The 10,408-nt window shown below is 47.4% G+C and overlaps 1 protein-coding gene across 1 annotated transcript; it reads left to right on the top strand.

Moving 5' to 3' along the window:
* The first annotated feature begins 339 nt into the window (after positions 1-339).
* pop1 (POP1 homolog, ribonuclease P/MRP subunit) lies at positions 340-9,739 on the top strand. Its single transcript, XM_048260165.1, has 16 exons — positions 340-443; positions 660-794; positions 945-1,067; positions 1,184-1,359; positions 1,930-2,190; positions 2,608-2,695; positions 3,181-3,359; positions 3,754-4,013; positions 4,428-4,521; positions 4,605-4,713; positions 5,023-5,142; positions 5,832-5,953; positions 6,257-6,448; positions 6,972-7,126; positions 7,437-7,616; positions 8,889-9,739. Exons 2-16 carry the CDS (start codon positions 689-691, stop codon positions 9,727-9,729), a joined length of 3,006 nt encoding a protein of 1,001 aa, XP_048116122.1. The 5' UTR covers positions 340-443; positions 660-688; the 3' UTR covers positions 9,730-9,739.
* The last annotated feature ends 669 nt before the right edge of the window (positions 9,740-10,408 follow it).

Here is a 10,408-nt window from a genome sequence, read left to right as displayed (position 1 = left end):
CAATAATAAAACAATAATGTCCATTCAATCAATAATATAAAAACAATGGTAAGACAGTAAGACTACATTAAGGAGAATATCAATAATAAACAATAATGTCAAATGAATCAACAGCCTAATGAAAATAAAACAATATTATACAAACCATAACACATAAGTGCTTAAACAACTAAGTACATGTTGAACAGGAATGTCTTTAGACCCCTATATATATATATACACAATGATTTCACCAAGGTCATCAAAAATCTTAGCTGTTCTAGCAGTTTGAACTTTGAAGTACTTCATTTCCCAGAAACCACTGCACCGGAAACAGTGCGCCTTCGGAAGTCACAGAAAACACGTTTCTGTCCATGTTAGCCGCAGTCTCAACTGCATTTATAAAGTTAGCGATGTGACAGAATAATACTGTTCCCATTTTCATGTCAGCAGGTTTTTCTAAAGTGAGTATATTGGCATGTGGGGGTGTTTGGGAAAGTTGCGTATGTAAGAATGTGTGTCATTACTGTATAGCTAACTCAATATGTAGGGGGTAACCTGATCTAAGTTAACTTGAACCAATGTAAGCAATGTGTATTTTGACGGCTAGTTAGCAATACTATTGCTACTTAGGGAGCTACTGAGACATGAATTCATGAAAATATGTTGTTTTGATACAGTAAAGAAGAGAATCCCCAGCGCAGCAGTAATGTCGGGGGCCAAACACAGGATGCGCAATAAAAAGATGAGAGATCAGCCCACCAGTGTGACCTATTCAGCGCCAGGCTGGCGCAATGGTGGAGACACTCCTGCCGGTTGGTATCATCAAAGCGTCGTTAAACATCATTGACCCAGCATCACATACCTGCATGTCTAGCAACATCAGGAATGAACCAAGACAAAAAATCAATGTAACGTTTTGCTGGTGTCAAAGTGGAGTAAACTTGGTTGTGTTGTTCTTTAAGGTCGTGCCAGTGACTTCCATCATGCGAAGGGGCAAGGCCTACCCCAACAGGGCGGTGGGTGGTCCAGGGGCCACCAGTCAGGTGGCTCAGTGTACCCTAAGGAGCTTCCCAAATGCATCACCAGTAAGATACATTCATTAAGGCCTTTCAGATGCACAAAGATACGATGGAGATCTAATGTTGGTATGTCATTATGGCTCAGTTATTTATTAATCATTTGTGTGGCATTATTCCTCTAGGCACATATTTTGCCAGGGCCAGGTCTGCAGAGGTGAAGGCGATGCTGAAGGCTGTCAACAAGACGACTGGCAGCTGCCATACCTTTGGCGCTCTGCCCAAACACATGAGACGCAGAGCCATGAGCCACAACACTAAACGGCTTCCCACCAGGCTACGGGAAGGAGCACAGAGGATGGTGTGCTCACATGAGATTAGTCCTAAACCTAATCAACATACGGATATGGCAACATATTGCATAGCTTCTTTTGCAATACGTTATCAATATGCGGGCACCACAAGTTTACAATTCATATTCCAAACTGACCAATTTCACTACAACTTTATGTGTCGTTATGGTGGCTCTTATCAAATGATTGAGGGTAACCCTCTACACACTGTCAATTTTTAAGAGGCACTAAGCTAAAACTCTGGGCACTTTGTACACTGTTTCAATTCAGTTGTGAAATGCTGTGCAGAAATGCATAATTTCAGCTTTTTGCCTTTTCCTTAATTTACACAGATGTAGCATAGTCTTTTGCAATGTATTGAGTATTGCAGAATCGGTGTATCGTGATATTATTGTTATCATGAGCAAAGTATTGTGACGGTATTGATTTACTGAGTGAGTTACTCTGTGATTCCAACCCCTACTACTAATTTGTTAGCTTGACTGTTCCTAAAATTGTAGGTATCTGACATACTGTAGGCCTTACCATGCTGTTGTTTCAGGTGTTGCTATAAAGAAAACATTTGAATTACTTTTTAGTTGGAGAAAAGCCTGCAAGCCGCAAAGAAGGAGAAGAAGGAGGAGTCAAAGGCCAAGAGCCGCAAAGCCCGTCGTCGCCATGGTAACCTGCTCCTGGAGTTCAACCGTAGACAGAGGAAGAACGTCTGGTTGGAGACGCACATCTGGCATGCCAAGCGCTTCCACATGGTGAAGAAGTGGGGTTACTGTCTGGGGGTCAGGCCCACCCTAAAGTGCTATCGGGCCTGCTACAGGGCCATGAGCAGCCACTGCCTCCTGCAGGTGAGGAGGACTCCACACACTAGCAAGTGCTTCCTGCAGATTGGCCTTTTAAGGTCCAGTGAAGGTCCACCATTTTTATCCAATACACTTTTGGTCAAATGTATCCTTGTTATCTATCCGTCTTCTGGGTGTACACTCAAAGAAACTCCTGGTTCTGTAAATTGGAAACAAGCACAGTTGTTCGGGCTGAGCCATTCACTACTCCAACCAACTCCATTGCTTCAGGATTACAGAAGGGAGGGGTGTGACTTTATTGGCTATTTAAGTAAAATATCTATAACTATTCATGTTCCTGACTTTAATTAGCTTTTAGATACTATGGGATATTGGTTAGTTGGGTTGTAAGGTGTTATTCATATATTTCCCTCATCTTTGCTAAGTGTTGATCTTTGATGGTCTTGGACGTTTTTGTGGTAGGACCTGTCCTATTACTGCTGTGTGGAGCTGCAGGGCCCAGAGGAGCAGCTCCTGAGCGCCCTCTCCAGGCTCACCAGCAAAGACACGGGTGAGTGAACATCCACATCTCATCACATCTTTATAGAGACCGCACACCAGGGCAGGCAGACTTCAGAGCACTAGCTACAATGCTGATTGACCACCGAGTTGCCTTGTTTTGCCTTTGCATGGTGGAAAAGAAAGTTTCACTACACACACTGTAATGACTGCCCACTGTCAACTACGGAGGTCCGTCGGTGTTGGTGGGTCCCTATAATAGATGTTTAAAGCAGAAAGTCTCCATATAGGAGTCATTCATATACTCACTATCAGGGCAATTTGTAGGTTATTATGCCTTGACCTCACCTCAGTGGTTACAGTCCATATGTCTGATATCGCTATCGTTTCAGGGAATGTAGGTGGTTGTAAGAAGCTTTTTGCCTTTATTCTCAAAGACTTTAGTTTTCTTGGATCCACTGTAAACTGTAAGATATGGGGATATTCTCCTGACACTTTTTTTCCATTGCGTGTGTGTGTGTGTGTGTGTGTGTGTAGGGCCAACCTTCGCTGCGCTGCAGTGCCTCTCCGGGCGCAAGCAGGGCAGTGTGGTTCTGTACAGGCCTGATCAGTACCCCGCCCAACCGCTGGGCCCTGTGCTCTTCCTTTGGAGGCCCCGTAGTGAGGGCTCTACTCACAGACAGCTGTGGATATGGGGCCACCCCACACTAAAGCAGGTGAGTCTCCACTTTTGAAAGTGTGAATTTGGGTGGCAACCGTAGGGTATCTAAAAGAACACTGCACTGAACATCATTATTTCTGAAGTGATGTGTTGTTTTAAGTTAATTATTAATTATCTTATTAATTATAATTATTAGTTAATTAATTACTGTATTTTCCGAACTATAAGTCACACTTTTTTTCATAGTTTGGCCGGTCCTGCGACTCAGGTGCAACATATACATATTTATATATATGTTTTTTTTCCTCTTCATAAAACATTTGACTGGTGCGACTTATACTCCGGTGCGACTTATAGTCCGGAAAATACGGTATCTTGCTTCTTTGTACAGCCATTAATGGCTTGTCAACAGCTATTCAGTTGTGGTCAAATGTCTCCCACTCGTGTAGGACCTCCTGTCTGAGCTGCGAACATTGTGCCAGTGCTCTGAGCCGGTGAAGCCAGTGCCTAAACCAGTGCCCAGCCCAGCAGTGGAAGCCGTAGCAGTGCCAGCCAAAGACCCGACTCAGAAGCCGGCCAGTGGACGGAAGAGGAAGAGGGAAGAGCAGGACTCTGATGGCCAGCCGGCCAAGAAGATACTTGGGGACGGGACTCGGTCACCTACCTGCCCTGTCACATGGAAGTCAACTACAACTGGAATAGTCATTAAGTAAGCACATCACATATACATCGTTTGTATCCAATAAGATGGTTCACTATCTGAACAAATTGTTCCCTGTTAAATTTAAGTATTATATTGTTGTGTATTTGTATGTCGCTTTGGACAAAAGTGTCTGCCAAATCCCATAACCATAACCATAAACATAACGATCATGTGATGTTCCATGTATGATTATACATATATATAACTGCCTTCGGCCTCGTACCTATGGCCCAATTACAGCCGTGGCGATATCCTTTACCAACCCCACTCCCACGTGTCATTGCTGAATTCAGACTTTGTAACTTGTCAATTTCCCACAATATAACACAGACTATTCATGAACAATATACATGAGATCTAATATGATTTAGTAAAATTTTGCAGAATTGGTGTGACATCTTTTATTCCTTTCCTCTTCAGTGACCTAACCATGGAAATGGTGCGCTATCGCCTCATTGGTCCACTCTCTCACACTGTCCTGACTGAGGCTCTGTCTCCTGCCACAGACTGTGATGTAAGTACACTCCATTAGGGTAGAAACCTGAACAGGCACATTTTGTGACACCAGAGAAGATGACTGTTTTTTTTCTTCCACAGGAAGCAGCCAAAAGCAGTCAGTCATGCTTCTGGTGGCCCGAGTACTCCAACCAGGAGAAAAACATGGCTCTTCACCGAGAGCAAGCCGACGTCTTCCAGCTCCTCAAGGGTCAGTGTCTGTCAGTTTTATAGCAGATCAGTAAGCGGTGGGAGAGGGTGTAGCTCAATGTGTTCCATGGTGGTTGAATTTGTTGAGATACAAGGTTGGTATTAATGGGAATATTATTGCAGAAGTTATCAGAAACTGTGAGAGAGGACCATAAAGGTATTGCTATGGTCTGTCATGACAGAGTGGCCTTGCAAGAAATCTGTGCAAGAAATTAATGTAGAAATGTATCCTCAATGGAGTAGTTACTGTGTAGAGATTCTGTGAATGGGACTGTGTGAGTGTGTTTTAAAGCAGCACGTCTTCCTCCAGGTGTGTATTCCTCCACTGAGATCCCAGCAGGCTCTGTCCTGGGCCTGACTGTAGATGACCCCCGCATCTCCCTGCCCCGCAGGAGAGTCCATGCCGAGCCTGACCTTCAGCAGGCCATAGGTAACCTCACAGCAGAGATGCCTTTTACTCTTGCACACAGTGTCCCTAAGCCAATACAAGGAGCGGATGCCATCTACAGAGGCTGTGGCAATAAACTGAACTAAAATCTAATAGTTATTGTAGAATATTATAGTATAATATGAGACCATAGCTATAATTACATACAATAGTACTCTAGAAATTGCTGTTTAAAAGCAGGTAGTTTTCTAAATGTATGTAGTTTGTGGTGATGAAGGTTCCAGTGTATTGTGGTGTTTGTGGTGGTGATGGTGTTTGTGGCGGTGCCATCTCCTGAGGCTGGTCCGGTCGGCATGCAGTGTGTCTGGTTCTGAGCCCCTGGGGGGCCTCTGCTCGCCCATGCAGATGACCCAGGTTCGAATCCTGGCGGGACCCTCTTCCACTCATGCCCGGGCCACGCCTCACATACTCTCTACCACTTCCTGTCCAGGCTCCTCCTCTTCCTGTTCACCTGCCCCTTTTTACGTGCTAAAAGTCCAAAATGACTTTGGTATAAAAGATTTATGGCGGAATTAATCTAATAATAGTATACTTTGCACATCTGTATATTGTGTAATGTGTAATGTTTGTCCAGCCATTGCCCAATTTAGGCTGGTGTAAGCCAAGCATTGGGTGATGCAGGCCTTTGCCCAGCGTGTGTGTGTGGTTGCGCATGTGTGTGTGTGTGTCAGGTGTGGACGAGGAGAAGAGAAGGGCCCTTACCCTGCAGGGAGTACTGGAGCACTGCTGCCAGAGTGCCCTGTGGGACCGGACCGTAAGGGACAACGTCACCGACAATAAGCTACCTGAGAAGGTACGTCCTCCTAAGGGTGGCTTCACTGAGAAAATACTCATTTGCTACTAGCAGGAATAAAGCAGAAGTGTTTAGGCTATGTAACTGCTAAGCCACAAAAGGAGTGAGATTTCTAATGTACATCGCACAAGCTGTTGGGAGGGACTAATGCCTGCAGTGCTTTGGAATGGCAGCACCAGGTTTATGTGTTGTTTTGAATGCCAGCGTAAAATCAAAAGATCAGAATGAGAAATACTGTATTCAGTTACACGAGAGCCCGCTTTGCTGTGTGTGTGTGTGCGTGCGTGCGTGTGCGTGTCTCAGGAGCTAAATCGGATGCGGAGCGAGCTCCTGGTGCCCGGCTCCCAGCTGACGCCCACCCCTCTGCAGGGCCGTGTGCCCGTGCTGCTGGTGCACCAGCCGGGCAAGCAGCTGGGCCAGGAGATGCCCTCCTGGGGGGTGGGCTGGGACCTGCTGCTGCCCAAAGGCTGGGGCATGGCCTTTTGGGTGCCTCTGGTACGTACAGCTCACTTCAGTACAGACAGTTGGCCCTTGGTATGGAATAAGATACTCATAATCAAATACTGAATGCTTGCATGCTGCATGATGTGTCAGCTGTGTCTTGGTCAGCCTAGATCATTCTAAATGGGCCTGCACATGCTATTCCACTACGACGGTCACCTTGACGATCCGAATAAAGAAATATTTGAAGTTAATCTCCTGAAGCTTTTTGAATGATTAACACAATAGCTGCTTAGTGAGCACAAAGACTCCAGAGGAGGTTTTTTTTATCAGAGCATCTATTTTGTTGATGGGTGAAGACAGCCGTTTTTTTAATATTCTGAAAAGTTTTATTTCCACCAGATCAGTGGCCGAAAATAGTTTTTAGAACTTACTGCTTGCTTCTCTCATAAATTTAGGCTCCTGTTTCTGACTGACAGTCTTTTCTCATTTCCTCGTCAAGTTTGAGTGTGTTTGTTTGTAGATCCCATATGTGTAATAAGTCCTATAAATGGCCTGATGGTTGTGTGTGTGTTAGGTGTATAGAGGGGTCCGAGTGGCCGGTCTCCAGATGAGCCTGAAACACTCCCAGCACAAGGGGGCGCCCCACTTCCCCCATGACTACCCAGACTGCCCTGCAGGTGCCCGCTTCCAGGACGAGCAGCAGGCAGAGCTCATGGACAAGTTTACGAGGTGGGCACCGCACTGCACGTACACTTGACACACTGCCCAGGAACTGCCCTCTCCCATTAATACCATCCGCCACCATGGACACATACCAAACTCAGTCGATAAGTGTAATAGCCACTCGTATAATTTGATGACCACTTTTTGACCTGCTTTCTGTTGAGTTGGTACATGTATGACAGGCAGTTGGTCTGTGTGATGATTAGGTGGCCACTGGGCTGTGGTCAGATCATCCTTCTTTACTGTTCCTTCACGCATTATTAACTGCTCCGCTGGTGCGGCAGATTGATGTAATTGACCTTTCATCCTGCCACAGACGCCCGCCCGCCAAGAGGACCAATTATATCAAACACGGCTGCCTGGCGCCGTTTCGATGCCCCTGGCAACAGCTGGCGGAGGAATGGGTGGAGATCGTCAAGGAGACTGGCAAGGGCACCGATACACGGACTGACGTGGAGACAGCCGGAGCTCCACCCAGTCGGTTTTCTGTGCTCAGGTAGGTGGTTTTTACCTGCACTGTCACGGTGCTACAGGACCTGATGCTGACACACCTACCTGTGCAGAGCAGTGGGGTTAGATGGATAGAGAGCTGCTGCTGTACTCCTGTACACAGATGGGTTGTCTATGAGGAGATTGCAGATATTGAAGGGTGCTACATTTGAAGCTGGTGTTGAATTTGGAGGTAAATGGTTTGGTTGTACACTTAGTGAGGGTTATGTTTTAAACCCAAATTTGATGCTCTTATTTGTTGTAAGACCAACTTTTTTTTTGTTGCTGTTGCTTATAGTGATGATGGAATAATTCTGTTATAATTAACAAACACAAATAATACAACACATTTACTATTCACAAAACTAATACAGAATACATTGTGAATTACTAGCATGATAAGTGTTATAGGCCAATTTCACTATTTTGTTTGTTTATTTATATATATATGTAACGCTTGAATGAAGCATTATCATATCAATTTTATCTGAACCCTTCATGGCTTTAGGCTCCATGTTTCAGTGCAGGCGATGAGCTGTTATTTGATTCTGAGTCAGATTTGGAGAATGGTGAGTGCTCGCTCTATTAGCTCTGCCATGGGTGATGCATGACTCCGCTGGAGGTTGCTCAACACTTCACGCGCTTCCAAATGGGAGCGCTCCGAGCTGGAACCTCGTGAGAGGGAAAAGCCCTCTTCCCAGACAGCCTCCTTAACAGCTGTGAGAGATGATCATCATTCAGCCGCCTCCGTCGCGCTAAATCGTTTGAAGCCGTTTTGGAGGGTTTTGCCAGGGAGCCCGGCGAGAGGCCTAAAGCTTGAAGTATTTGGCAGCAAAAAAACTGTAATTCTACTGAGGACTCAGTCCAGTGCTTTAAAGTTGCAGCGGCGTAGAGCGCAGCGGAGGAGGCTGTTCTAATCTCCTGGCAGAACCCCAGTAGGAGATGACTAGCAGAATTCTCAACAGACTGTTCTTGGAACAGCTTGCGGCCCTGATGCGGCCCAGGTCCAAAACATTGGGGGCCAGATCTGAATGAGTTATTGAAGGTCTAAAGTGTGACTTAAGTTCAAAGATTAAAATCGTGAAATGTTGTCTGTAGTTACAGCAAACCCATCATCAAGTGTAATGTTCACATCTATCAGTGTCTGTTTCAGAAGCTCCTATTTCAACACCATTTCTCTAAGTTTTTTCCTTTCTTCTATTATTAATTTCTATTTATTTATTTTAATCTCTCTTCATCTCTTTCCTCCCTCTTGCTCATCTGTCTTCCTCCTGTCCAGGAGCAGGAAGGTGCTGAAGCAGCTGTCTGCGTGGTGTCAGCCCACCTCCTCCAGAGGCCAGCGGCTCCAGCGCGGGCCCCAGCCCTCTGCCCTCTCCCCGGCCAGCGCCGCCGCCCTGTGGGCCTCGCACGGACGCGTCCTGGTGTGGGCGCGCTTGTCGCTGCTGGCCAAGGGCCGGCCGGAGCTGCACGCCATGGTGTGCGTGCCCACGGAGGAGGACCTGCGGCTGCTGAGCCGGGACCCCCACTGCACGGGCCCCCAGGAGCCCCGCCACGTGGACCACTTCAGGAAGCGCGTGCAGAGCGCTCGCAAAGACAAGAAGAAGAAGAAAAAAGATAAAGCAGAAGGAGCCTCAGCAGAGAGTGCGACTGGCTCTGGTGGTAGCGCCAAGAAGCCGGACGCAGCCTCTGACCCGAGCTTGGGGTCTGCTGAGCAGCCAGGTTCTGTCCCAGAGGTCACCTCCATCCCCGGTAGTATTTCGGACAGCGATTCGAGCGCCATTCCAGCTCTGCCCCAGGCTCCTGTCACGCCATCTGACCAGGACCCCTCCGCCGCCACTCCTGCTCCAGCTCCTCCTGCGGAGGCGGAGAGGCTGGTCCTGGGGCTGTGGCCGGAGCCACTGCCCAGTGTGACGTCGCACTGCTCGCGCGTGACCCTGGGCTGGGTGACGCAGGGCGACTTCTCGCTGGCAGCGGGCTGCGGGGAGGCGCAGGGGCTGGTCAGCCTGACGGGCCTGCTGCATGCGCTCCTGGGCCAGCCGCCCGAGCGCAGGGGCCTCGTGCTGCTCAGGAACCCCTCCTCTCTGCAGTACCGCTTCGCCAAGGTTACCATCGAGGCCTAGACCCCCCCCCCCAAGGACACACACACACACACACACACACACACACACACACACACACACACACACACACACATGTGCTGATCACTCACAGCTGATTGGCTATTATCCATGGGTGAAAGAAGAAAACCTGCAGGCTGCTAGTTTGCTACATCATATGCTAGCTAACTGCATGCCAGTGCAGGCTATCTCTCTCCCTCACACACTCACACACACACACACACACACACACACACACACACACACACACACACAACAGATTTCTGCTCACTTGATGGACACTGGCTATCTTCTGTGGGCTACTGCAGACGCTCCAGCTTTGCTGCATTCTCCAGTGTGCACTGAACGCTTCCTAGCGACACGGCGGAGTGCAGTCGCCTCCATGTGAATCAGAACAGCTTTAATCCTCACAACTCAGACGTGCATGTAGGGCATCGTTCACACCGGCATGTGCCACGTAGAATTAAACTCTGCCCCAGCTCTGGTCAGGTCTGCAAGGATGGTATTTCTGTAGCCTCTATTATAAGCTGTGAGGGACATGGAACAAGCCTTGTGCAGTCCAGTGAAGGGGTTTGTTGTTATTCACTGAGAGCTTGGCTGATTGCTCAGCCATCACAGTTGGGGTTTAGGTGTGTGCGTTTACTTGGTTCTTGTTGGGATGGAACACAAATGTAATTGCTAT

The sequence above is a fragment of the Alosa alosa genome, chromosome 13 (genome assembly GCF_017589495.1).
Source record: "Alosa alosa isolate M-15738 ecotype Scorff River chromosome 13, AALO_Geno_1.1, whole genome shotgun sequence".
Classification (NCBI taxonomy): Eukaryota; Metazoa; Chordata; class Actinopteri; order Clupeiformes; family Clupeidae; genus Alosa; species Alosa alosa.
Note: the sequence above shows the minus strand (reverse complement) of the source record. Positions and strands in the feature narration are given on the sequence as shown.